This window comes from Megalops cyprinoides, chromosome 4 (genome assembly GCF_013368585.1).
Source record: "Megalops cyprinoides isolate fMegCyp1 chromosome 4, fMegCyp1.pri, whole genome shotgun sequence".
In the NCBI taxonomy this organism is placed as follows: domain Eukaryota; kingdom Metazoa; phylum Chordata; class Actinopteri; order Elopiformes; family Megalopidae; genus Megalops; species Megalops cyprinoides.
The window spans coordinates 8,104,675-8,132,579 of NC_050586.1; the positions used below are offsets into that span (position 1 = coordinate 8,104,675).

A 27,905-nucleotide genomic window follows, 5' to 3' on the forward strand; every position below is an offset into this window, starting at 1 on the left:
TAAATGCAGCCATCGGAAAGCTTCAGATATCACATGCTGTTTAATGGCACCTGCTTGTGTAGTTTTTATTTTCAAACCAGCGATTAAAAATAATCTGTCTGTAATGGCTAATATTGATAGTCTAGTGCTCGAAACAAACCTTGCTTGCCAACCAGGACGTTGCAGATATGGTGCCATGTATTATGGGGCGAATAGATACACATTTGAACTAAAACATTGGCATTAATCGTGGTTTTATAGGTCTAGTATTCAAGTGACTACTTATTCGCTTGATTGCGCATTCAGTGCGAATGTGCTGCCATCAGCTGGACGTTTGAGGTAATTCTCAACGTAAAGAGACTTCAGAGACCAAATCGAGAAGATAATGGAATACTGTTATTAGGTTAAATATACTAACATAATTTAAAATAAAAATGAATATAATAGATACATGATGACACCTCTGACAAAATCAAATCCGATGGTATTAATGAGAAGTGAGTGTGGCAGTGACATTTTTTAAAGGTACTGACTTTATTTTTGAAATGGCAGAAACAACATTTACCAAACGGTTACAAGACTAGGAGTATGCTCTTTGCTATCAGCTTCACAGTCCATTGAGCATAAGCAGTCAATAATTAGCTAACATGTTCATAGTTCTCTATGTAAAACTGGTAACATCAAGAACAACCAAACCCAAGACAATGCTGTTCATCTTGACAGCAGAATGAATTTCCAGAGATGCAGAAGAGCCTTCTCAAACACGTGGCTTGAATAACTATTGCAATAAGGATACAATGTTTGCTTTGAAGGGAGGTGATCGGATGCTACTGTTTTTTTTTTTTTTTTTTAAACAGTGACACTTTCTTCATTGCAGGGGCAAGACAGGATCGATGCTTTCTTTTGGGACACAGAGCACTGACTGGGACCACTTGGACTCTGCAGTAAGGGTCTACCAGCAGGGGAGTGCTCTAGTGGAGTAAAGCGGCCCTCACTTCTTCCTGCCACCTCTCTCCTTCAATGCCAGATGGATAACCGAGCCATTGTTCATGTTGTAGTAGGCCAGGGAGTTGGAGTCTTTGATGAAAATACCCTGGAGGAAGACAGTAAGTATTTGAGTGACTGGCGATCAAATCAAGATCTTAATTTCACAGAAAAGGCATATCAAATACTGAAAAATGTGGGTGGCTTGTGAGCAAATTAAAAAAAGAAATGTGGTGCTGCACTCACCTCATACTGCAACTTCTGCTTCCCAGCTGGCATGCCAGTGGCTTCATGGATTTTAACCTTTATTACAGACACCTGTGGGAAGTTGGAGGGGTTGGTATTTAATAAAACACACAACAATGCTCATCAACATCATTTTTCACTAATGAAATTAACAAATCCAACACAGTAGGCTTGTACATTTGACAACTGATTTGGAAGTAATTAAGTCAAGGCAAGTCAAGTGAAAAGTTACAGAACTGTTAAACACAGTTCAGACCCATAAACGAAGGGGACACCATTTTCATTCAGAAATGGTCTGGGTAGACACTGACAACAGGATTCTGCACAACAGCCTCCCAATGCTGCAGTCTGGATACATGGTCTGCGGCAGGCTGAGAGGGGCAGGTGGGCCTTACCTGGTCTGTGAGCGGGACGGTGAAGTTGAGCACCTGTCCGTTGAGCTTCCATTCCGTCTTGTCCTGCATGTTGGGCACCTGCACCTTGACCGCCACAGGACCCTAAGAGAGATGCAGCCGTGGGGGAGACAGCGGTCAGTTACTGCAGTGCTTTGTAACCCCTGCACACAGACACCTGCTCTCTCCGGTTTACAGGCAAGCTCACCTTGTTCCGGCGCAGGAACTCCTCCTCGGGGATCAGGTTGTCCTCCGTCTTCATCTTCTTGCTGGCGGGTTCGTCTTCGTGGGGCGGGGGCGGGTGAGCTGGGGGCAGGGGGGCCGGGGCGGAGCTTGGGGGCTGCGGGACCGGAGGAGCGGGAACAAACGCTGTGGCAGAAATAAAGGGGGGGGGGCACATTTTACATGATGGAGGGACAATGTGAGGTTTGGCAATGTAAGATTCAGAAAATACACCTAGGAGACCAAAGTGGAAGGTAATTAAGAGATCTTCAAGAGCCAGTCCACTCACCAGCAGGAACCACCATGGGCGGTGGTCTGGGGGCCATGATGTGGGGCGCGGAGGGGGGCATGGGCACCACATTGATGCGGGGTGCGTGCAGCATCGGGGGCATGGGGGTGAGGACCTGCCCAGGGGCCAGGCGCACCACGGGGGCCATGGGGGGCCGCGGGATCACCGGCACGGCCGACAGCAGCGTGGGGCGCACCGAAGGGGGCATCTGCAAGCACAGAACAGAAAAAGAGCAATGAGCGCAGGAACAAAACACTGCCACAACGGAAAGAGCCTATTACCACACTGGCAATATGGCAATGGTGGCTAAGGAACAGGGTTTGTAACCCCAAAAGGTACATCAACGAATGGCGCTGCTGCTGTATGGAGAGTTATCAGAGTGGTTCAACGCTGTTTAACTCGACTTGCTTTCCTGAACATCCAGCTTTCTGCATGCCATGTAATTCGCCCTGGGTCACGGTGTCAACCAGGCGAGCAAAAAGAAAGAGCTCTACTTTGGAACTGTTCAGTCACAATGCAACGTTACTAATGTGCATTGTAACAAGTGACTAAGGTAGCCAACAGGAAACCTGGACAGTTTTGCTTGCTTAATACATCCAGTGGAGTGTAAGAGCGACCTACCGCCGGAGGAGGGCGGGGCACGGTGGTGATGGGAGGGGAGGGCTTGGGCAGGCTGGCGACGGAGGAGGGGGCGGGGGGCTGGGGGATCTCGCTGGGCTTGCTGGGGCCGATCTTCTCCTTGCTGTCATCCTCCTGCACCAGCCCCTTGGCCTTGTGGATGGCCTCGATCTGCTCCTGCAGGGTGATGTTGGCCTGGGCGGCCTGCTGGGTACGGGCCATGCTGCCTGAGTGCCCATCCCACGTCACCTGAGGAAGGGGGAAGGGTTACAAAGTGAGGAAATTTACAGACAGACAAAACTCAAAGAGACAACCCCATAGTGAAGACATTCAATGTCGTTCAGCGTTTCATTCAACTCAATTTGATTCATTCAGTATTCTACACACTGCCCCTGAGAAAATTAAAGCAATGTATATGTCCCAAAGAAAGCTTCTGTGCACTACTTAAACACAATTTTTTCTGGAGAAGACAATGTTCAGACATTCCATATCACAATAGCATTAATATGTCATAATATACTAAGCATCCCGATAAGAGTAAAAGTATTACAACTATGCTCAAAATTTCCTTCAGCACATTCAAGAAATTGTCCTGATCTTCCTTCTTCCCGTCACGTCATGTCACCTGTCTTGCTCCACCCCCAAAAACGTCCTCCCCTTTCTCCGAAGCCCACACGCACGCCTCTTCTCTCCACCCCCCCACCCCTCCCACCTTCTCCTCGGGCTTCTGTATCTCCTCCTCCCCGATCTTCTTCCCGATGGCCGTCTCCTCCACACCGAAGATGTCGGTACGCCTCTCGGCCAGCTGCTTCAGACTGCTCTCGATGTCCAGGCCCGGCGCGTAGACGTCGTCCTCGCTCTGCCGCTCGCGGATGCTGCGGTCCCGCTGCTCCAGCCAGCGCGGGTCCAGCAGGCCGATGCGCATGTGCTCCTGCATCTTGCTGGCGGGGATCTTCTCGCCCGTGATGGGCGAGATGAGGTACTCGTCCGTGGTGGACACCGGGACCGGGGGCTTGGAGGCTGCGCGGGGGAAAAGGAGAGGGGAACAAAAAAGAAAATTATGAAATTAAAATTTAATGAAATGATCTGATTTTCACGTTAAAGTTACTACAAATTAAGAACTTATGGAATGACTTCATCTTCACATTACTCATTAGTAAATGATGATTTCAGACTGATTGCACTGGCTATTCTTGGTGCTGCTTAACTTCATGACATCAGATTTCTAACCTGAAAAAGACCAACTGAAAACTGTCATGCTGTATTACAACAGTGATGAAGACTTCTGGTGTTCCCAGGTACCTTTGGGGTCGTAGTCCTTGCGGATGATGACCTGGTCTGGGGTTGGGGGCAGAGGGGGTGGCATGGGGTTGTCTGGAGGCAGAGGTGCTTTAAGACCATCATCCTCCTCATCGGAGCCCTGTGGGTGAATGAATCGGTTTTAGGTGAATAAAACATCCCGCAGAGCTTAACTGCGTACGGCTATCGGCTATCGGGCGTGTCCCTGTACCTCGTCCATGTCCTGCAGCTGGGTATCCTGGTCAGGCTGCGCGGGGTGGCCCTCGTCTCGGTCCTCGCCTTCGTCCTCCTCATCCTCGCTCTCGACCTCCATCTCCACCTCCTCGCTCTCGCCAAACTTCTCGTAGCGCTCCTGGATCAGGATGCGGGCTCCCAGCTCCTCGGGCGTGGTGGGAGGGGGGAAGTGACCTGGGAAAGATGGAAAGAAATGCTTTAGCAGGTATCAAAGCTCTGAAGTGCGCTGAGTGGAAAAATATTCTGTAGTCTGTATTAGAGGGGCAATAGTGGTACGTAGCAGGGCTTGTATCTGATTCCCTTCTGGGGCACCACTGTTGTACCTTTGGGCAACTGTAGCTTATGTATCTTGCCTCAGTAAATATCCAGCTGTATAAATGGATAACATGTAAAAATGATAACCTACGTAGGACACTATGGGCAAGACTGTCTGCTAAATGACAGGAATGTAACATAATGTACTCAGATGCAATGCTCCCCTTACAGACCTTAGCACCTAGGAAAAGCCTTGCTCTAAGACGTCTAATAACGAGCAATCCTCATTGCTAATCAGCATTTCCCCCATGCTATGACATACCAATATTAGGTCATTACTGCAAAGACTCCCTGACACTCCAAAGTGTAGAATTCATTTTAGAAGTTACTGAGGAAGTCTTTCAAATAACATTCAGTCTGCGTTTTAAACTCTTCACAATCCAGGGAAAGCAGAAAGTCCTCTCCTTCAGAGTGAGAAGCCAAGAGCATGCTGGGTACCTTGCTCATTGGGCTGGAAGTCCACAGTCTCCACCACCACAAAGTCGTGCCAGTCGATCTGGGCGTAGGCCACACGCTCCTTCTCTCGCTCCTCTTCCTCTTTCTTCCTCTCGCGCTCCTGGAACTTGGCCCACTCCACGCGGTACCTCACCTGCCAGCAAAGATGTGACATCATGAAACCAGCAGAAAAGATGAACTTGCCATGGGCTAGGGCTTGTGTGCAGAGTAAAGGTGCTTGTGTGTGATGATTCAGCGCCCCACCTGGTCCAGCACCTCTCTGGGGTTCTCAGCCTCTTTCTTCAGCTTCTGCAGCAGTCCCTTGGGTGGGATGAGGATCTGGAGAACAAGACACACAGCTTATCATCAGCTAAAAGATGGTCACTAATGCTCATATACATACTATTCACAATAGACAGTGGTGTTTCAGGGGGAAAAAAATTGTTGTTTGAGATCCAAGATGGCAGAGCACAAATTATTTCCGTCTGAGGGTCCCTCCATACCTTGGTGTACTGCTCCACTAGCTTGGTGAAGTAGTTGAAGAGGCTGTGCTGGGGCCGCAGGAAGTCGAACTGGTAATTACGCTGCTCCTTTTGCATGAGCTGTGTGAGGAACTGCCGGCCGTTGCGGGCCACAAACTGGGCGGTCAGTTTGACCACATCTAGGTCGAAGGCCGAGATGGAAGGGGGGTCGGCAATGAACTCAAACTCTGGTGGGGGTTCCTTGGGCACGACCGTCTCGTGGATCACCTGAGCCTGAACCTGTCCAATGAGAAAAGGAGAGTGGGGAGCAAAGAGAGAGAGACAAATCAGTTATCACCATATCACCTTAACCTACCATGACAACACAGAATGCACTCACTTAAAAAACTATGGGGTGGCTGTGTAGCACAGTGGTAAGGAGCAGGGCCCATGCCCAAAAGGTTGCTGGTTCAATTCCCCTCGGGCAAGGTACTTAACCCAGAATTGCCTCAGTAAATACCCAACTGTATAAATGGGGGGACATGTAAAATTGTAAGCTATATATGTTGCTCTGGATAAGAGCATTTGCTAAAAAATAATTAATGCAACGTAATATAATTGTACTTCATCATCTTCAGACTAGTGCTGTGCAGATCAGGATGTATGACATGCGTATGTGTGAGGAGGGTGGAGACAGGGCTCCAGGCTCGGGGGGGGGCCCACCTTCTGAGGCAGCTGCTGCTGGGGAGCCTGCTGCATGGCCTGCTGCTGCATGACCTTGGGCACCGCTGCGGACGGCTCCTGCGCCTTGCCCTCCTTGAACTCGTTGACCTTGTGCCGGTAGTAGGCATGGTAGGGGTCGTTGGGGTTCAGGAAGTTGAACTTGGGGTTGTTGATCTCGTTCTGCCGGATCCTGGCCTCAAACTCTGGCCCGTTCCTGATAATTGGGTATGCCAGGGGAGAGAGACAGAGAACAAATAGGGACAAATCAGTTTGGCAAATTAACAAATTTACATGACAGGCTTGGGTGGGAAAAACAAAAATGCACAATTTGAATTAGAAACATATGATCGTGGTTTGCAATATATGGCTAAACACTTGGACTTATCTCTGATTTCCAATTATATAATTCTACACTAATAAATTTTCGAGTTCATTCTAAATTTACATGTGTTTAAAGCGTAAGTACGGAAAAAAGATCGTACATCATTCAATAACAATCAATCACAAAAGGGATGTTCTGACCTTGCTACGAAGCTCGCAGTCTTGTCAACAATGTTGCGGACCTCAGGAGGCGGGTAGATGATCCCAACAATCGGTTTTGTCGCTGGAGTTTCATCCTTCGGTTCATCTGGCTGCGAAACAAAGAATAGGTATCCCTCACACCCGAGGATCTATTTCTGCAAGAGGCTAACGTTAGAGAGCTATGTATTACACAGTAGTGTTTTTAAACCGCGTTATGACAACACTTACGTACACAAATACCCGTTAGCTATTTCAGTCCGCAGCGATCGGATATTTTCAACAGTACATACATTTAGCTAGATTCGACCTATGCGGCTAGTTAGTTTGCTAGTCAGTTAGCAAACTTGATCCATTAATCTCAGCGGCTTTACTGCTACACATTACAGCAAGGCGCAGTGTAAAACAGAATGGCGCATACAATTTTGAACAACAAATACATTTTAAACTGAGCAGCTAGTATGGCTAACGAGCGAGAAAAGTCGTTTAACTTATGTTAATATGTAGTGGTATGTCGTATAGATCTCAAAATCTACTAGGCTACCTATCCTGCAAGTTACCTTATTGTTGGGTTCCGGCTGAACTATTTGAACAGGCCCGGGCGGCATGGCTGCGACAGGATCGGAAAACCTTGGGGTTTCTCAATCTCCAAAGACCTAGCGCTGAAACGAATACCCTCTGCGTTTGTACAGCAGATGCACTTTATAATGTGGTCTAAATCACCACTGTTGTATATTTTACTAACTTCTAAAACCAAAACGGAAAACGCAGCGTAGGACTCGCTTCTACGTAGCAAGTTCGGAGAGCGTACAGGAAACACTAAACTTTGCTTCCTGATGCATACGCGCTTAGCATCATGGGAATAGTAGTTCTGTTCCGTTGCACCGCCCGCACAACCGATTCATGATGTTGCTATGACAACAACTTGACAACAAAGGCCTTAGCCCGTTGAATAACAGAGAAAGAAATGCTAGGCGTTAGCAAGCTGAATGATTTACTAGAACTTATACATGTTTTCCTTGTGTTGGGAGTAGTCTGCAATCAATCTTGCTAACGTTAGCTAGATACCCATGGGATTACAGAGAGAATGTTTGTCAGACCCCGTTGATCCGAGAAAAGAGTAACATGACTCACATTTTGGGACGGCAGGACTGTGTGGAGAGCCTTCGGAGAGATCTGACAGATCTTCAAGGTGCAGTCCTGGACGTTTTCTCCAGAACAGGCCCTGTCCGCTTCCCCTCCTGGAAGTTCCCAGACAAGTTGTCCTGCAATTTGGACCTGGTTGCGCTTTTAGAGCAATATGACTTCGTTGACGGGGAAGAGGAGTTCAATCAGCACTCCCACATTGTTTTGCTGGAACTGGTGATTGACAGGTAGTTAGCGATTATACAATGCCCTTGTATAGTTCGTTTTGAAGATGACTAGCTAACCTTTTAATAACCGAAGTTTTGAATTTTTTTCTCGCTTAACGTTCGCTCGGTATATGTTAACATGCTGCTGTTTGTGTGTGTCTGCGTGCCTTTGGGCCAGACTGATGTTACTGCTACAGAGTTTCAACGCCCACGCTGAAGTGATGATGGGTGGGCACAGGAGCAGTCCACAAACCCGGCAAACCGCCCCCTCCGTGTCCATTGGCTTAGTGGTCAAACGTTATTGGAATAACCTGGCCCAGCTGAGCAGCTTCTGGCGCCCACCTCAACAGGTATGTAAGCCAGCCTCATGACATAATGTTTAATGAAATTTAAGTGAAGTGCTTACTCCTAAATATTGTGTGGCTTGAATGTCATTCTTGGGTATGAATGCTTATTCAGGGGAAACCGAGTGAAATTCAAGAAGCATCTGCGGAGAGGACTATAAAGCAGTTAAAAGCTAACTCTAAGGTGAAGACCCGGAGCCCGTCCGCCTCCTCTGTACAGAGTGCCAGGAGCAACCTCAGCCACCGATCCCCTTCCTCCACGTCCCACCTCAGCTCCCTAGGGGCCGGAAGCGACGCCCCTTCCAGAGCGGCCAACATCGCCGCAGACACGCGGACTGTGAGCAGCCAGACCGTAAATTCGTCCCTGGTGCCCTGCGACGCCTGCACCAAGGTGCAGTCCAGCCTGCGGGGGGTGAGCGACACCCTGGTGGAGCTGTGCCAGAGCCAGGGCCTGCCCTCCTCGCTGGTGTGCTTCCTGGACGCGGTGGACGGCACCCTCGGGGTGGGGCGCCTGTCGGCGACCGACCTGGCGCAGTGGGCCGAGGAGCAGACCCGGGACCTGGGGCGGGTGGGGAAGCACCTGGCGAAGATGCGCGCCACCGTGCAGCCACTGCGGGAGAGCTTGATTGCCCTGGAGGCGGCGCGGGACGAGCTGAGGGCCCGGCTGGAGAGGGCGGAGGAGCAGCTGGAGCGGGAGGCGGCGGAGCGCCGGGCCGACGTGCAGAAGCTGGAGCTCCGGCTGCAGGAGGCCCAGTCCCAGAGGCAGGAGGCGGTGAACAGGCAGAAGGGCGAGCAGGAGGAGCTGACGAGGAGTGAGTGTTTGGAAAGGGTTCGGGCGAAACATTGTCACATCATTCCATTATTTTCATCGGCAGACGCTCTTATCCACAGCAACTTACATACAGTAGGTTACAATTTTATCCAGTTATTACATTACATTATTGGCATTTAGCTGGCGCTTTTACCCAGAGCACCTTACATCAGTTACAATGTTATCCATTTATACAGCTGGATATTTACTGAGACAATTGGGGGTTAAGTACCTTGCCCAAGGATTTATATAGCTAGATATTTACTGAAGCAACTGTGGGTTAAGTACCTTGTCTAAGGGTACAACAGCAGTGCCCTAGCAGGGTATCAAACCAGCAACCTTTTGGATATGAGCCCTGATCCTTACCACTACACCACGCTGCTACCAAGATGGACAGTGGTGTTTCAGAAAAAAAACAGTCTCCTGGGGCTGGTTTGCAGAGCTGTACAAGGTGTTAATTCCATACATAATTCTGGTATGTCGCACGGTGCCAGTACTGTATGTGTGATCAGACAGGTCTGCTGTCTTGCAGGTGTTGCGTCTCTGGAAGAGAGGAACTCCAAATTGCAGGAGCAGCTTGGTTTGCAGCTGGAGAATGTACGCATATTGGGTAAGGACACCATTTCTCCCTCAGTCATCCTACGCCTATCACTGGAAATAAAAGAAGTAATGGGAAGTAAAGATTCCAGCCTAGGAAAGTATCTTGGGTTACGGACATGTAGGGGCATCAGACAACAGCTTCATGAACTGAGGTGTGAACATTACAGATTCAATGCATTTAATATCAGTGAAAGAGTAGCTCAGTGGAGGCTGCTGCTGAACGCCTTCCGTTAAACTGCTGATTGTTGTAAACCTGTTGTGCTTTTTCGCATGTGTCACAACTGTGTCAGTATAAATAATGGCACAACATAAGGTGCAGCCAAGTGAAATGCTCTCTGTTTAAATTGGCACAGATTGTTAATCTTGCAAAACTACCACAAACTAGCTCAGGACCATCAGCAATTTAAAGTTAAGTTTTTTTTTTAACTTACCCTATTTTTAGATCAAAATCCTCCTCTGCTATAGCCATGACCTTAACAGTTCTACCCACAGTTAGGCAGAGTGTTTAAATCCGCTGTTTGAAACATCAGAGTGTTGCTTCATTGTTGGGCAGAGAGTATAAGAGATGGCCTAACACAGGAGCTGAAGGCCAGACAGGTGGACCAGGATGCATTCCGAGAGTTGGAAGAGAGGAACAAGATGCTGGAGACACAGTTTTCTGCCAATCAGGTCCTGCTGGACAAGGAGTGCGCCAAGTACCAGAGTGCCTGTCGGCAGCAGGAGGTAAACACACACACACACACACACGCCATCTAGGGGAGAAAATCAGGATTCTGAAATAATCAGAATTACCTATAAAAAGTCTAAACTATAAACTGAGGTAAAGCAACTCAAACCATTACTGAATTCAGTTCATTAGTGAAAATCAGAACTAAATGTTGGCTCAGCCAATGGGCAGCTTTCTGTGCTTTGTGGTGCTGCAATTTGTGTACGTGTGCCTGTCTACACCTGCGTGTCTGCACCTGCTTTAGAATTTATTCCTGTTTCTGCCCAGTCGATGCAGGTGAAGCAGAAGGCCCTGCTGGAGCAAGTGGACATACTGGACCAGGAGTGCACTGAGCTGCAGAAACAGCTGGAAGAGGGTCAGGAGGGCAAGGAGGAGCTGCAGAAGAAGCTGGCACAAATGTCAGAGGAGAAGAACGAGCTGAAGGCCCAACTCAAACAGCAGAAGGTACTCCACAGTGCACCACAGGACACGCCAAACAACATTAGAATACAGCACGCCACAGGTCAGCACATCACAGAGCACACCACAGTGTAATAAGCTACATCGCAGCACACTCTTGCTTCATTTTACCAAGCCCCACAGTGCTTTACATTTCTCAAACTGCATGACACCGCTATTCAGCACTGTAGCACATAGTAGTTTATTGTGGCACCTGACTGTTCTACAGCTCTGTACTCCTATTCTGGGTAACACATCAGACTAACGGACTACACTCAATTAGATTAAAGCTTATGTGCTTATTATAATCACAATTTATATGTGGAGCACAGTGTAGTCTACTTTGCAGAAGTTTGACGACACAACTCCACAGTGCTGCAGTAGTGTGATACAGAGTAATACGCTGTCCTGCATATTACTCCACACCGCCATGTCATGCCCAGAACACATAACGTCCCTGTAGCGTTGTATTCAGCATTCTGTATTCAGTATGACTCTGGCTATGACAGCAATGCAAAAGAGATTAACATGTTCGCACATGGTCTGTCATTCTCTCTGCGTGCAGTTGTTCATGTACACCTTTGTGTCTTTACTTAACGGTAAGGTGGTCTGGTTAAATATAAGCATCGCTCACATCGCCCCCCCCCCCCCCCCCCCCCCGCCTCCCCCCCCCCCCCCCTTCACAGGGCCAGATGGCAGAGCTGCAGAAGCAGAAGCAGGGCCTGGAGAGCCGCGTGGAGGAGCTGCAGGGCAGTGTGACGCAGCTGCAGGAGGAGATGCAGGAGCTGGTGCAGAGAGTGAGGCTGCTGGTGGCCTTCCCTGAGCTCAGCCCCGCGGGAAACGCACAACCACAGAGTGAGACCCCCCCTGACGGCTTCGTCCGTTTCCCCCTCCCGCTCTGCAGTCGTTTCCGCCGGCCTCTCTTCTCTTAGCTGTGTGAAGTTTGCTGTGTGTAGGGCGGCCTCTCAACCAGATCAACTTCCTCTTGTTTTACTGTGATGAACTGAAAAGCACTGGCAAAACTTCCTGTAAAATCTGGCCTATCAAGTCGGCTGTAACAAGCATTGGGGTAGAGTACGATTTTTTATTACATTACTGTCATTTTGCAGCCGCTTTTATTCAGAGCGACTTACATAGATTACAGCTTATACTGCTGGATATTTACTGAGGCAATTCTAGGTTAAGTACATTGCCTAAGGGCACAACAGCAGTACTCCAGCGGGGAATCAAACCAGCAACCCTTCTATTAATGAGCCCTTCCCCTTACCACTATGCCACACTACTGCCTGTGTTAGGTGTTCTGTAAAGGCTGATTATGTCTGACAGAGGGAAAGCCTTGTGTATAACGTAAGGAAGTGCCTCTCACTCCCTGTCCCTCCGCACTGCGGCAGGTACGGGGGACGTGCTGAAGGATATGGAGCAGCAGCTAAAGGCCAACTGTGTGCGGATCAGGGTGCTGGAGCAGGAGAATGCCACCTTGTGCAGCAGCCTGGGCAAGCTGAAGGAGAGAGCCCAGCTCAGGGACCTCAGGGTGGGCGCACACAGGCAGCTTTCTCCCTCTCACACTTTAACGACACAGCAGGCGATTCTTCCGAATATTTCACCTCGCTTGTTATTCATTCAGGGTCGCTCACACTGCTTACGTATTGACATGTCATCTGTTTTGGAAAAATGTGTATTTTTGGAACCAGTTCATGTTGAGTGCCTGGCTGTACTAAGCAGCTGCTAAATTTGGGTTAAGCAGTGCACAACCCTGCCGCTCCCAATTCCATCAAACACTAGTTAGCTATGCTGCACCTGCGCTCTGCACTGATCTGTCACCTGAAATGACTGTGGCCTCTCCGCAGGTGATCTCTCCTCAGCAGATGGGGCTCCTGTCCAAACCGAGAGGCAATGCTGGGAACCCTGGCACCATGTAAGAACTTAAACCTTAACACTTCACTCTCTTCTGTTTTGTATAGTGCCTCCTGCCAGTAGCTTGGCCATTAATGCATGACAGGTCCTCGCTTTCGGTGTGAGGGGTCATGGCTATGTGTGCTTTGTGTTCTTACATGCTTGAGATAACCGGCTACCTCTCTCACTGCCTCTCTCCACAGCAGCAAAACCTCTAACGGTAAGGGGCAGAGGCCGCCGGGGGTGGGGGATGGGACCGCCGGAGGCAAGGCTGCAGAGGACATGGGCCCCTGGGAGCAGGGATCCCTCGTTCCTCCATCGATTTATTCAGACACTCCGTCAAAAACTCTAAGTCAGCAAACCTTAGCGCTGCCGCTCCCTCTAGAGAGAGATACCCCTAAAACCCACCCCAAAACGCCCCGCAACATTCGAACCCGAACCGCTGGCATGCTGCCAAAGAGGAAGTGACGTCATGGTGGATTAAATTCACAACTATACCGGTGGAGGTTGATTGACTGGCCTAGTGAGAATGCTAAGGTCCTCAGTCCCTCTGAAGTACCAGAGCAATTGCCTCTGTCAGTGGCCACCCATTAGCATAGCAGGCACATACAACATGATGAGACATAGAGAGTGATGAAACTTCATAATTTTGGGGAAAATTCAGTGTTATAGTACAGTGAGTAAAAATAGAAGTACATTTTCATTTTGAGTCTTATTGTTATCTTTTGTAAGTATCACATTATTTGAAAGTACAGAAATACCAGCATATATTTAAATTCACTTTTGTCTTAAACATTTGTTTAAATACAGTATTTTATTATCCTTCAGAAAATATTTTGTTGACTGTATATCACACCACTGGTTTTGTCTACAATAAACAAGGTTATTTTCACGAATACAGATGCCCATAAATAATTAATAAAAAAGCATTTATTGTGTACAGTCTACGCTTGAATGGATCAATTGGCTTCCCTTCAAAGAACACCGACAGCACTTTGTTTCTTCGATTTATTTTATTGCAGCCACTGTCAAACTGCTTTGTCGCGATTTAATTTAGCCTGAATTTTTCTCAGTGTGCCCACAAGGGGCCACCCGCGCTGCGCTAATACCAGGGCCGCAGAACTAGTTTGTCAGATACGGTTTTTTGGCAGCCTAACAATCAGAGGTGGAAAAACCTGGGTGTAGAAAGTAGGAGTACTCCCAGTATTTGTTCCGGTCAATTGAATTTTCTGTCAACTACTCAACTAATTGGTGAATCAGCTGGCTGAGTCCATGGTGGGGCAAATACATGTATGCAAATACTTATATGAGGACTGGAGGTTTCCACCTCTGCTTACAGCTACATTGAAAATACTGAACGTAGGCTGTACATTTCAGTCAAGACACACCGTGCAGACGGGCAAACATGACTAGCCTGCGCGACGCATTATAGCTGTGTATCGTGACCTGAGGAGTGTGTGGTCGTCGGAGAAAGGCTAATGACAGACCAATAATCGATTACGATTGATACTTAAGTGGAACAAAGCGGGGAGGTTCGAAGTAATAGTGTAAACCTGTAAACAAGTAAACCTGACCGTGAGGAGGAAAATAGTAGAAAATTAGTAGGAAATTCTCTTATTGTTGTAAGGCTCTTCTGTGGTTGCACAGGGTGTCTAACTGCACGGTGTTGAGATTGCCACAGAAATAAGCTATTGCAAATCTTAAGTTTGTAAACTTCTATATTAAATACGGTATCAGATAATAAAAACACAAAGCTGGCGAACGATGACCGCGTTTTAAATGGCACACGGAAGAGGAACAAAATATTATTAAAAGACTTGAAGAAATAAAGTTACAAGGGAATTCGTGGTCTTTTTTCTTTGATTTGTGTCTTTGTATCGCACGACTGTGCAGTAAAAAGTTGGCGCAAGGTTAGCAACATCTCTATATGAACCCTACAAACCTCCGGTTTCGATGTGCTTCACTCTCTGGCTTACAAACGGATTTGCACATCACAGTCGCACAAGTATCAGTAGAGGATGGAGTTCGAAGGGTAAGGGTTGAGTTCACATGTGTTTAGAGAAGGCTGTACAAATGTTATCAGTGGCAGGGAGAATGTGAAAGGAAAAAAGCTTTTGTATAGCAAGGGTATGCGCATGCATAATTTAGATGGGTATACCTCGCCCCTGTTGCAGCTGCTAACAATAACTCCACTCAGAACAAATGAATTATTTAAATGAATTTAAATGACAAACATTTATCCCTGCAGAAAAAAATGTGTCTATTCTGACAATATCCTGGGTTAACCATAAATGCACGGCACAGTAATGATCTCAAATGCGAAACGCCACATTGTTTTTAATTCACACATACGTTCACTGTGAGGAGAGGGTTCTCTTTACAACAGGTGATGTGGCAGATGCGCGGCGCTGAGTAAGCCGCAGAGCGCGCGGCCTTGCGCGGTCCCGCTCTCTCGCGGCGCGGTCACAGCGGCGTTGCGATTCGCCACGAAGACAAATGTGCTCGTGCATTCAAAGTACCTTGGCGGAGGAGGAGGCAGGTTACCATGGCAACGCCATAGGTGAGCAACAGATCCCGCATTGTCTCTCCCGCTCTGTCGTAATTTCTGTTTGCGCACGGATATCTCAGATGAGTAAATATTGAGTAAACAGGACTGAGAACACAGCTAAGGCAGTTTACTGACAGTTCTGTTGCCCATGCACAGTCCTTGATACTGTTGCGTACAGTGGAAATAATTTTAATTTTCGCGCGGTTCTTGTTCGTGACCAGCTGATTTGTGTAGTCCTTGATGCTTTTAATGCTGTAATTTCCTTGTTTGTCGGAGTCAGTTGTCTTAAATAAACCAGCTGTGCATTTTTATCAATCCCACGTTGCTTTTCTTTTAAAAGAATACGTAATTTAATATTACATAGCCTTTAAACCAGAAATTTTATCATGAAAAACAGGACAGTTCATTTAATCATTTTACTGTATATTTAAAGAATAGTGCCCAGGGGAGTAACTGGTTAATGAAATTTTCTGTCTGAAATACTACATTTGAAAGAAGCATGGTGCCTGTAATAGAAAGCCTACCCTCTGTAACAGAACAGGACCACTGTGAACAAAATTACTGTTAAGTTACACTGCAGAGTAAATATTACAAAATTAATAGAATATTTTCTCTGTTGTTCTCGTATGCAGCGGGGGTGTGAACAAGCTGTTGGCTTGGCAAAAGCAGCAGTTCAGAGCATGACCTGTGTATTGTAATACCTTCTTTTCTAGCCAAGGGCTCCATGCAGCCAGCAGTTTTGCTTTTCAGCCTTAGAAAGAGCAGTTTCGGTTTCTCTCTGACTCATAGCTCCGTCTGCCTGGTACGCTGCTGATTTGCCTCGAGTAAATAATAGATATCTCCATCACACCATCCCAGGAGACAGAGACAGCGGCCTGTCTGCTTTTGCTCTTGGAGCCCGGCTCTGGAGCAGGCAGCCGTGGAGGAGACGGCTGCAAAGCAGACGTGGTCGTTCTGAAAGGAGTCCCGCGTCATGTGACCTATAACACGATTAGACGTTCACGGTCTGAGTTTACTGCATTAGTGCTTAATGAGTACAATATCAATAGCTGTCCAGTGAATGCTTGACAGGAGAATTCAGAGAAGGACAGCAAAGAGTGTTCTTGTAACAATCTGTGACCAGATTTGTTGCTAATGTGCTTAGAAGACAACCTATTTTTCTTAAACTTATATTGTATACAAACCCAGGTCCCTACAAGATCTGCCATGTCACTACCTGTTTTACGTCTTCTCAGTGCTGTGATAGTCAGTAACCTCCTGTGCCACACACCGGTAAATGATACCCCAGAATGTTTAAAGGCACAGTGGTGGTGAACAGAGGATTGGATTGGGGTGAAAAGAGAGGGTGGGTCACAGCAGGAGCATTGCAATGATTATTGCGATATTTACTGCACAGATTAGAAGAGCATGCGTTCACAGCATCACTTGGTGACTTTAGCGAAATGCGACAGACTCAGGCAGAACGCTGCAGTGTAAGAGTGTTGTGGCGGTGGCTCTCAGGGCGATGGCAGAACATGAGTCATCCCCCCTACCCCCTCCCATCACCTCCCACCCCCTCCCACCCCCACAATCTCCCTCCTTTTCCCAGGCTCAGCGCTCCCATCACCTGCCTTTCCGAGGGGATTTGGCTTTCCCTGGACCTCAGAGTTAAGTACTTAGATTGGGTTAATTAGACAGAGGTCTGGCCCAGTCGAGCGTGTAACTGACATTAGCCATACGCCACCTCTCCACAAAGCAAGCAAGGTCCCGCCCGGGCTAAATAGTGAGGCGGTGGATTAAACCGCTGGGACAGCATGACAAAACCACCCTTGGAGTCCAATGTCATAACCTGCTAAACAGGAATAGCATCTAATTAATATAATGTCACTGATATCTGTTTACTCCTTTGAGAAAAGGACAAAAAAAAAAGAAAATGAGAGGAGACACGGAGCGCTGCTTCATAACATTTATTCGTCACTAAATACGACAGAGTTGTGCTGAAGAAATATCTGACAAAGACGAGTAAGAAGAGGGAGGTGCCGGTGTGTACAGAGGAGACGGGTATCTTCATCCCCTGTCTCAAGCACAGATCACAACGCTCAAAGACACCAGCAGGAGACGAACAGGCCAAGGCGAGAGGCGACAGAGAGTGGTTTACCAGCAGAGCCACAGTATCCCTCAGGCTACACCTATCACCTGCACACGGCTAGGCCAGAGGGCCTACAGCTGAGACACGCTGGCAGAAAGCCGCACAGCTAGAAATAGATGAGAGGGTTGTTTTTTTATTATTATTTTGAAGTATCATATAAAAGTCCAACCCTTTTTTTGGTCCTTGCCGTATTCTCATAGTCCTGAAAACCTCTGGACAAGGTTAATGTTACTAATTTAGAAAAAAAAAATCAAATTTGCCTGTATTTAATATCAGGGTTGTCAGTCAATCAACAAAAAATGAGCTGATAATTTTTTTCCTTGTAGTTAAGTAACTACCAGTTATTCAGATGTTCTTTATGTTAGTTACACTAGCATGTCCTCCTGCCTATTTGAACACTCTAAACATTATTTTATTAGCATATTTTATTTGAGGCATAGAGAAGAGCAATCTGTTTGACCATCTGTAACACACTGTGTTCAGTATTAACTGGTTGACAACTTGGTGCAATCAACAAAGCAGTTGAGGTGTAATATGCTTTTTTTCCATTTAGTTTTTAGTGCATTCAAGGCTTTCAATGTGAAATATGAGCACAGGGGCTGGAAGGGTGTTTGCTTAAGTGCCAAAAGAGTGGAACTGCCCGTTGTGGTAGCCTGCTGTTCCTGTTCCGGAAGCATGCAGCTAGCCTTGAAAGCTTTGCGCGTAAAATGGTGCTGCAAACTAGTCACACCACCCTGCATTGTTTATAGTGTCAACTTTTGAAAAGCCAGTTGGTTTACTGCATTTGCAAATTTGCTAACATTATTTAGCTGGCTGGTAACATTCGAGGAACAATTCAAACTGTTTAGTTAACGAATACGGAACACGGACACAAACAGCTAATCTAGATTCCTAAGAAACAAAAACAGTGAGTTAGCATATCAATGGAAAATGTTATCAGTATTGCAAAATTAGTAATATTATGTTTGGTAGCTGGAAAGTTTCAACTGTAAAATCCTGACAAAACACTATAAGCTAACAAGGGATTGTCTTTTGGAATCTCTGTCTAAGACAAAATCCATTTGATCTACTGATTAATCAACTAATACAAAAAACATTTATCAGCTACTTTTTTTGATTGACTGAGAACCCTTCCACATATAGAGTACTTTAGAATATAGTATTGTAAAACAAATTGTAAATCTACTGAGATAATCACGAGGCTGAGGATATATAATTGATTACAAAGTATCTCAACTACAAAGTTTCACAACTTAGAAATTTTGCTGTTTGCATGAACTTTTGGGAATGCATCTGTATTTGTTACTACGTCATTAAGGCCATTGGTTACTCATGTTACTGTGTACATTTATATAATGTACATTAATTTACAAAGTTAAAATTCATTCGCAGGATGATCTATGTAAACCACAAGACAAATTGAGAGTCATAAAGTGCAACACGCAGAGACTTGGTGCACTTCAGAGTACATGTGATATGGCCAATAAAAAATTCCTACACTTACTGTAAACCTCAGGCTGAAAGTCATTCTCAGAGTCCGAGTGGTTTAAGTCACAATGCAGTTAACGCATGACATCTTTATCATGCTATTGTGACATGGTAAGAGCATTCTCCCATTGTTGCCAAGGACACAAAGCTGTTCTAATGTTATTTGTTAGAGGGGTGGTGATTTACTCTGCCCATTGGGATAGCCACAGCATCGTAGGCCAGTGTGAATGAAGTTTGTAAAGTGAGACTGTAAAGCTAAGCTAACTGGTAGAGGATGAGGACGAGCGCATGGCTGCGAGTAAGAGTGACTGTGCCGCCCATGCGTGTAATCCAGGCCTGAGAGCGAGAGTTATCTCACAGACTGCTGCGGCCTAATCTAGGTCAAACTGCGGCATGGCTGGGGGGCGGGGGGCTCTGCAAATCTGCCAGATTACCGCCACCCTTGGGATGGGGTGGGAGGGTGGGGGGACTGGGGGGAGAGGGGGCTGCAGTTTGTCCCATGGCTGGCATCGTTTGGCAGGGCTCCGTATCCCTGCTTGTCAACATCCACCAATGAACAGCCTGTCCCACTGTGGCCTGTACATTTGTGCTTCCGGTGTTTACGTAACTCAGACAGCTGTCCCGTTTTCCCTGGTATAAACACAAACCAGGGCGCAGCGATAGCTGAAAGCAGTTCATGTGCTTACGAACCCATATGTAATCTCTCAGGCAGTTTCTGACGAGGAGCTGTTTCTGTGAGGCACAAGGACACCCCCCCCCCACCATCACCACCATCACCACCACCACCACCTCAGATCACAGAAGCTAAGATCATGGGACACTAGAGCTGGTCTAGGCGAATGGTTGAGGAGAAGTGCGCTTTCAAAAGGGGAGACCGAGCAAGTCATGTGGCAGAGACAGGAGGGGAAGGGGATGTGGACTGCAGAGGGAGGGGTGGGAGAAAGGTTTTTTTTTGGGGGGGGCTTCTTTAGGTACAAAAATGTACCAGACAGCAGTGGCAACAACTGCCAGTGCTTTTCAAGGACAGGAAGACATGCCCTTGAAGAACTGTGCACAACTGTTGATTCAGTATTATGAAAGTGGCAGTCAAATAACTACATTACCATAAGAAAAAAAAAAACCATCCCTCTGAGCCTGACAGGCCAGTACAACCGTTAAACATGAGAAAAATTGCAAAACAACTTTGACAGGCCAGTATGACCGTTAAACACGACAGCATTGCGAAACACAGCTGAAAAAATAAAAAAAAAAGGATAAGGGCAATAAATTAAAAACAATACATTACAAAATATAAACTATAACAACCTCTATAAAGTAAAACACATTAAAATGAATAAATTAGAAAAAGAAGTTTGGTAGTCCGTGAAAGAAGACAAGAAAGCAGGAACCTGAAAGTTGTAGGAATCAGTGGGGCAGAGAGGTCTTCGGGGGATTGTAACTGGATACACACAGCCCATTACTGCCACCGAGTAAGGCATGACATACCTGGCTTCCTTTAAAAAGCTAAACTGCAGTGTCCCACAGTCCGTTCTAGATAGCAGCCTTTCAGCACCTTCAGAGGCTTTCTGAGGAAGCCATTCATGCCGATGGGACTACATTGATAGCTTAGTCTCAAGATTTCTCAGTGACCCAGATATTGTGGGACAGGTGAGAACTGCACTGGGAAGGCACAGATTCCGCACCGATCCTCGAAAAGCCTCTGAGGAACTAAAATTTAAGCTGAAGGAGACAAAGGATTCTTTGCCTCACCTATAAGCTTTCATTCTCAGATCCTTCCTACCTCTTGCCTGTATGATATCAGTCTCTGTGAAATAAAATGGTATTAACTGAGGACTTCAAACAGAGTCAAAAGCATGGATGTGTTTAAAGCACAGGTGCTTATAGAGCTTGTGCTGCGAGTGAGAGTGTGTGTGTGTGTGTGTGTGTGTGTGTATTTACACGCGCATGTGCGTGTGGAGCGTGTGTGTATGTGTGTGCATATATGCCTGTGTGTATGGGAGACAGAGAGACAGAAACAGCACAGCTGATTGGACAGATACATTAGTACTCTGCATGGACATTGTGGGGTTTGGAGTCCACACTCTCCTGTTGTGGCTAACGATGACAGACGGATGTGAGTGAGGAGTCTGGGGGGGGGGGGGGGTGGGGGGGGGGGGACAGCGAAGTGGGACAGCGTCAAAACAAAACAAACTGTGCACACAATGGACGCCCTATTCTGGGACTTTACTGGCTACAGAGAGACTACCGAAAAATAAACAGATATATATGTTTATATCTTTGGTTGCCAGTAGTAAACTGCTGGTTCACATAGGTGAGAGGGGACTCGCCACTCACCCATTTGTAAGTATTCTCCTTTAGATGGCCCCTCCCTGCTTCTCTGCACACTCATGGCAGACATCGTGTTGTGACACGGCAAAGGTCCAGAGTGGTGTAAAGGCAAAAAGGGAACAATAAGAAGTCTGAACAAACGGTGGGAAAAAAAAGTGAAATTAAGACATTTAAAGCTCCATCTTTGACATGGAAACAATCAATAGGCCAGTGGATATTACTATGCAAAACAGGAAGGGAATGTTTGCATTAATAGCTGTTATGTATTAAATATTATATGCATTGTGTAGTGATGAGGCAGGAGATATATTCCCATTCTGAAATGCACTTGCCTTCAGTGGCATGACATGAAACCTGTCCCAGTACACAAGAGCAGCCAGGGAGAGGGGGGCAGGGGGGTGGGGGGGTGGGGGGGGGGGGGGGGTGGAGAGAGAGGATGAAAGCAGGAACAGTACACAAAGAGCAGGAGGAGGAGAAGGAGAGTGGTAGGAATGGTCCCGAGTTTGATTGACATCCTGGCCCTCCACACACATCATCTCTTGCCCTGCTGGTCCTCGGGGGTGGGGGCGGGGGTGTGCGGGGACGTGGCCTCGCTCTGGGCTTCCGGCTGCACCGCCTGCACTGTCTCTACCAGGCTGCCGCTGGGAAGCACCACGTAGCGGGCCGCCATGTCCCGAGGCTGGGGCTCCCTCAGACCCTCCTTGCTGTGCCAGATGCCGTAGCCGAAATACACCAGCAGCCCTGCGGACACATGTGCGTGCATTTATTACAGGCTGGACCACACACGCATGCACACAATGTGTTAACTGTGGACACACATGCACACACACACACACACACACACACACACACACAAACACACAAACACACACACACACGCACACATACACACACACACGCATGCATTACGGGCCAAGACATAGATATACAAACACATGCACGCGCACGCATGCACACACACACACACACACACACAAGCACATCACAGGCTGGAACACACGCACAGGTATATATCACAGATGAGCACAAAGATACACAGTCACACAAAAATACACAAATATGAATCTATACAAGCTTTTGCACATAGACAACCACATACCTCAACTTGTGATGCATACAATTACACACATATCCTACAGTGTTAACACTACTAAGCAGATACACTAAGTGCAGGGGATATGGCTGGATGGAGCTGCAAGGTCTGGGGTGTGCAGTAAACCCTCCCAAGTGTTAAGCGAGTGCTAGATCGAACGCAGCTGCCATAGTTTATCAGCTAAGTGCACATATCCATCAGGCTGTTTGGCTGGTCCTTATGGGTGTCCTACTAGCTGCCTGAAGAAAAAGTGTCAGATAAAGAAACAGAGCTGTTGTGCATCCAGGGTCCTGTGGGTTCATGCAGTCATTTAGTTGGCTCTGAAGGAAGACAGGTCTGTTTAAGGGGTTTACAGGTCCAGATGAAAAAAAAAATAGGCTTTGGCAGCTAACCATGTCTCCCACTTTATCCTCTTTGCTGACCGAGGACACCCCAGAGTATTAGTCCCTTGTGTATACATGTAGCCAAGCCCAGTGTAAACACGGTGCATGCAGTCTGGCAATGGGAAAACTACGCGGCAGAACAATGGGTGAGGCGGCAAAACCTGGCAGGGATTGCATAAAGCTACTCCTACAGTACTGAAGAGAATTAATTTCACAGAGGAAAGGGCAGCATTTTAACGGGTTGGTGGGTCCACAAAAAGGGAAGCCAGGAGGGCATTTCAAAGAGGATTTGTTTTATTTTAATCTGTGTGTGTGCCTGTGAGGAACTGTAACTAGTAGGATTGTAACGAGAATAGCTGCTTTCCTAATCGTGCTCCCTTGAGCGACCCTCATCCTGCTGTAGTTACTCTTCCGATTCGGTGCTTTGCTTGTTCTATAGGGAGCGTCTGCGTACTCAGAAGCAACATGCAGACACATGCAGCTGTACCACGTAGGATGCCCCCTCTGCTCAGAACTCAAATATCGAATGTTTTATTAATATCATTGCCTTTGATCCTGCATCTATCTTTATTCAGAATGACACTTGTACTGTAGATCTCCTGGACAAACGAAGTAAGTATTTTCAAACTAACTTACACTATAATTGCAAATCATGGGAGCATTTGGTTGGCTGTGACAAGCGAAGCTGTTTGACCATAAACTTGATTTGGCAAGCCCTATTCCCAGGTTTAATTTACAGCCCTCCATGTTACAGTGGATTTCAAGCATCAATAATATGTTTCAATATTCTTTTTTTAGATATGAATTTTACAGATTTTCATCACAGATATTTGGCCAGGTGTTCACACAGAGTGATACAGCGTCGTCTTACCTGCAGCCAGCCAGATGGCAAACCGGACCCAGGTGAGCGGACTAAGCTTCAGCATGAGAAAAACATTGAGCAGGATGCTTGCGCCAGGGATGAAGGGGACCAGAGGCACCTGAAGAGGTCACAAGCAGCCAATTGCATCAATCAGCCATCAGTGTTAGGTCAAAGGTCATAATATCATAAACCCTGCTTGTGGTCATAGGTTGTAAACCCTGCTTATGCTGGGGTCAAATCTTTGTGCAAAATCTCAACCCTCTCCTCATTAATCATCAAAAATTGTCATTTGAAATGATATTTAGAAAAATATTTCTGTTTATTTTGCAGAGATTAAACAACAGCAAAGGAGATTTTCGCAGTATGCGGCTTTGCCTGACTAATTCACGCTGCAGCGAGATGGACCGTCTGCCGGCTCTCACAGGAGTCACGGCAACAGCTTTCCTTCCCTCCTCAGGCCAGACCACAACAGAGGGAGGCAAGCTGTGACTCAGCCACACGGCGGAGTGATGGCCGTGGCACCCTGCCCACCGAACGCTGGCGCTGAACGGAGCCAATCAGATCTGCTCAAGGGCAGGGGAGACATCTGCACAAACACATTCACCGGGAGACGCGAGAGGCCGCCGGAATATATCATTGGTTAATCTGTCAAAGAGCGATCCGGGATGTGACCCTCATTCATTGAGCAGACATCCGGTGATGCAGAAGTAATTAAGACAGAAAGGAAAACGCTAATCATTTTGGCTACATTAATATGAAGAACGTACTTTTTTTTTTGTTTTGGATTCCATTTTTGGATAATCTTTGGTTCTGCTCCCTGCTGTGCTTGGTGTTTTTGTCTTGTGTGTGGCAGCAAGAATTGTATTTATTATCACAGACACAAAGTGAGCATTGTCTTGAAATGATTTAAATAGGTTATATCCCTGCAGTGACTAGCTGGATTATAAGCCCACATGCTTTAAGATTTGGATGACAGCACGGACAGCCTAGGATAACTGTACGACACAGAAGATAGAGATATGCTTAAAATATAATAGTCATCTGATGTCTGTCTGCATGTCAGTGGCATTTTCAAGTGTTTTATTGGTATCTGAGTGTATGTGCATAAGATTGTGAGTTTGGATGTATCTATCTAGAGAAACAGTGAGTGTGTGAAATCTTAGCACCAACACTACATTCATGGCAGCATACCATGCTGCTACACAAAACCAGAAAGAAACATATCATATATTTTAAAAATAGAAAAGAATAGAATCTGTCCAGTGATACAGAATGTCGTCATTGCCTGACCTGAGTAGCCAACACAAGCAAAAAATGATTAATTTAGTTGTCAGCTTTAGTTATAAATAAATGCATAAATGGGAAAGATTACATTCATAGCAGTCAGCAAGTAAGCCTTTTCAATTAACCTCCCAGAACTGCTGTCCCATGTAATTATGATATTAAAGCAGAAAGTTAAACCATGAGGCAAAATATATGCACATGTCCGTGTGTTTCTTTGAACGAGGTAATGCGGATTCATGTCTATGAGAGTTTGCGAGTGCCTACAGATGTTTTTTAGGGACGAACACCGGTGCATGGCTCACCTGGAAGGTCTTGATGTTGTGCTGCTGCTCGTGGACCCAGATGAGGGCCAGGCTGAGGAGGAAGGCCAGGCCGAACACCACCACCAGCAGGGAGAGGCTCCACACCGGCAGCTGCAGCTGGTTGCTACCGAACACCAGCACGGCACAGAGGGACGCGGCACTCACCATGAGTGCCAGCACCGAGAAGGCCACCACCTCCCCCGGCTCGCAGTCCCCCAGGATCCTGCCCAGGTGCGGCTCCCAGCACGCCTTCAGCTGCCCCGGGGCCCGCCGCTCTTTGCTCTTTTTCTGTGCCTCCACCAGCTGGAGCTTGTCGGAGAAGGACTCGTACTCCTTCAGCTCCCCGCTCTCCTGGGCCATGGTCTGGGCGTCCAAGGCCGTCGGGGAGGGCGCCGGGTTGGGGTTGGAGGAGGATGAGGGGGCCTGCTTGGAGCTGGACTTCTCGGGCTGGAAGCGCAGCACGATTATGCTGGCCGCCACAAAAGTGTAGGCCAGAAGGGTGCCGATGGAGAGGAACTGGACCAGAGCCTCCAGGTCGAAGATGAGAGCCAGGAGGGCCATGAGGCTGCCGAACACCATGATAGCGATGACGGGGACCTTGGTGACGGGGTTGACCCTGGAGAAGACTGAGAAGAAGAGGCCGTCCTCCGCCATGGCGTACACTATCCGGGGGAGCGAGAAGAGGTTGCTGAGGAGCACTGTGTTCATCGCTGCCAGCAAGGGATGGAGAACCGAGCTGTTAATGCTGCCAGTCACAGTGACAGGAAACTATAATAAAATGGATTCTGAGAGCCTGAAAGCTGAAGATCTCTGACTGACATGTCCGTACAGAGGGGGCCTCTTCAGGCGACACATGTGTTGCATTTACATGTAAAGATGCTGAATGGTATGACAAAGGTATGTCATGGCAATGGCTGCCATACAGATATTACATTACATTACATTATGTTCATTTAGCAGACGCTCTTATCCAGAGCGACTTCCAGCACAACAGAACATAAGTGCATCCATTCAAGGTGGATGAGCAAAGGTGTCAGACCAGGCTGACAACACTCCCAGACCAGTAAGTGTGGGCATAATACTATTCAAGCCCTACCACAAGTTAACCTGTGCAATCTGACTAGGCAACAGAAGCTGAGCAAACTACCATACATCAGTCACTAGAACACAGAATCCAAAATACATTGTAATACTACATTAAATAAATTAAACAGCAAGTACTAGAAGTAGCAGGTGTTAGGGACATGGATTGAGGTAGAACCGAGATATACTAGGGAGTTTATACCTAACTATATTCAGCACACCTCTGCCCTTTCTCAAATGACATGTGTAAATTACTACAGACCGTTAGTTGAGAGGCAAAGAGACACAGACTCACCGCAGATGGAGCCAATGGCCACAATGAAGCCAGCCCAGCTGTAGCCGCGACGAAAGAAGGCATCGGAGAGGGCGGAATTGGGGTCGAGGGTGTGCCAGGGCACCATGAGGGTCAGCACGGTGGACACTAAGATGTAGGCTGTGGCTGCCAGTGCCAAGGAAATGGCGGTGGCAATAGGAATGGCCTTCTGGGGGTTCTTGGTCTCCTCGCTGGAGGCAGCGATCACGTCAAAGCCCACGAACGCGTAGAAGCAGGTGGCTGTGCCCGCCATTACCCCAGACGCCCCGAAGGGGGCGAACCCTCCTTCCTTCTTGCTCCAGTTGGCGGGGTCGGCCAGCATGAAGCCGAAAATGAGGATGAAGACGATGACCACCATGCTGATGGCGGAGAAGATGTGGTTGAGCCAGGAGGACACGCGCACCCCGAAGGAGATGAAGAGGGTGGCCACCAGCAGGAGGCCCGCGGCCAGCAGGTCGGGGTAGTGGGCGATGAACGGGACGTCCCAGCGCATGATGTGCGTCTCGGTGAAGTTTTGGATGGTGTGGTTGAAGATGGAGTCCAGGTAGCCACTCCAGGCCCGGGCCACGGCGGCGCCCCCGATCATGTACTCCAGGATCACGTTCCAGCCAATCAGGAAGGCCCAGATCTCACCCACGGACACGTAGGTGAACATGTACGCCGATCCTGTCTTGGGCACGCGGGCCCCGAACTCCGCGTAGCAGAGCGCGGCCATGAGCGAGGCGATCCCCGCAATGAGGAAGGAGAGCACCACGGCGGGGCCGGCCGTGTCCTTGGCCACGGTGCCCGTCAGGACGTAGAGCCCCGAGCCCACCATGCCCCCGACGCCGAGCAGAGCCAGGTCCACCGTGGAGAGGCACCGCTTCAGCGACGTGGCCATCACGTCATCGTCCAGGGTCTTCAGGCGGTTCAGCTTCTGGCAGAAGCGCACTCCCGGGGCACAGCCCCGTGCGCAGTTCTCCATGGTTAAGCTGACCAATCGGGAGGGCTCCCAGAGCCGCCGCTGCAGCCGCCCAATTAGGAAGGACTTGAGAACAGGAAAGGTGGGGTCAGGGCGCTCACAGTTGACCCATCCTCCAAATTACCTGGGACAAGGTAAACAGAGACAAGCATGATGCCACATACTGCACACACAACATGTTGTGCATCCGAGTGACAGTAAAGAATGATCAGAGACATTACAGTACTCACAGTTGACAGGTTCTGCATTTT

The 27,905-nt window shown here is 47.7% G+C and overlaps 4 protein-coding genes across 4 annotated transcripts; 2 read left to right on the forward strand and 2 right to left on the reverse strand.

The window, feature by feature from the left end:
• Positions 1–510: 510 nt before the first annotated feature.
• Positions 511–7,535, reverse strand: sf3a1 (splicing factor 3a, subunit 1). The gene is made up of 15 exons (XM_036527905.1): positions 7,277–7,535; positions 6,720–6,829; positions 6,198–6,411; positions 5,517–5,774; positions 5,278–5,352; positions 5,017–5,167; positions 4,241–4,437; positions 4,033–4,150; positions 3,443–3,750; positions 2,734–2,979; positions 2,113–2,320; positions 1,810–1,970; positions 1,605–1,706; positions 1,210–1,281; positions 511–1,072 (listed from the first exon to the last, which is right to left on the reverse strand). Exons 1-15 carry the CDS (start codon positions 7,322–7,324, stop codon positions 971–973), a joined length of 2,370 nt encoding a protein of 789 aa, XP_036383798.1. The 5' UTR covers positions 7,325–7,535; the 3' UTR covers positions 511–970.
• A 145-nt stretch (positions 7,536–7,680) lies between these two features.
• Positions 7,681–8,093, forward strand: LOC118775963 (coiled-coil domain-containing protein 157-like). The gene has a single exon (XM_036525961.1). The coding sequence runs from the start codon at positions 7,842–7,844 to the stop codon at positions 8,091–8,093; it is 252 nt and encodes an 83-aa protein (XP_036381854.1). The 5' UTR covers positions 7,681–7,841.
• A 422-nt stretch (positions 8,094–8,515) lies between these two features.
• On the forward strand, positions 8,516–12,907 carry ccdc157 (coiled-coil domain containing 157). Its single transcript, XM_036526160.1, has 7 exons — positions 8,516–9,224; positions 9,756–9,833; positions 10,377–10,546; positions 10,818–10,994; positions 11,675–11,843; positions 12,380–12,519; positions 12,836–12,907. The coding sequence occupies exons 1-7, from the start codon at positions 8,516–8,518 to the stop codon at positions 12,905–12,907; spliced, it is 1,515 nt and encodes a 504-aa protein (XP_036382053.1).
• Positions 12,908–21,796: 8,889 nt separating this feature from the next.
• Positions 21,797–27,657, reverse strand: slc7a4 (solute carrier family 7 member 4). The gene is made up of 4 exons (XM_036527258.1): positions 26,676–27,657; positions 25,298–26,007; positions 23,721–23,829; positions 21,797–22,114 (listed from the first exon to the last, which is right to left on the reverse strand). Exons 1-4 carry the CDS (start codon positions 27,655–27,657, stop codon positions 21,906–21,908), a joined length of 2,010 nt encoding a protein of 669 aa, XP_036383151.1. The 3' UTR covers positions 21,797–21,905.
• Positions 27,658–27,905: the final 248 nt, after the last annotated feature.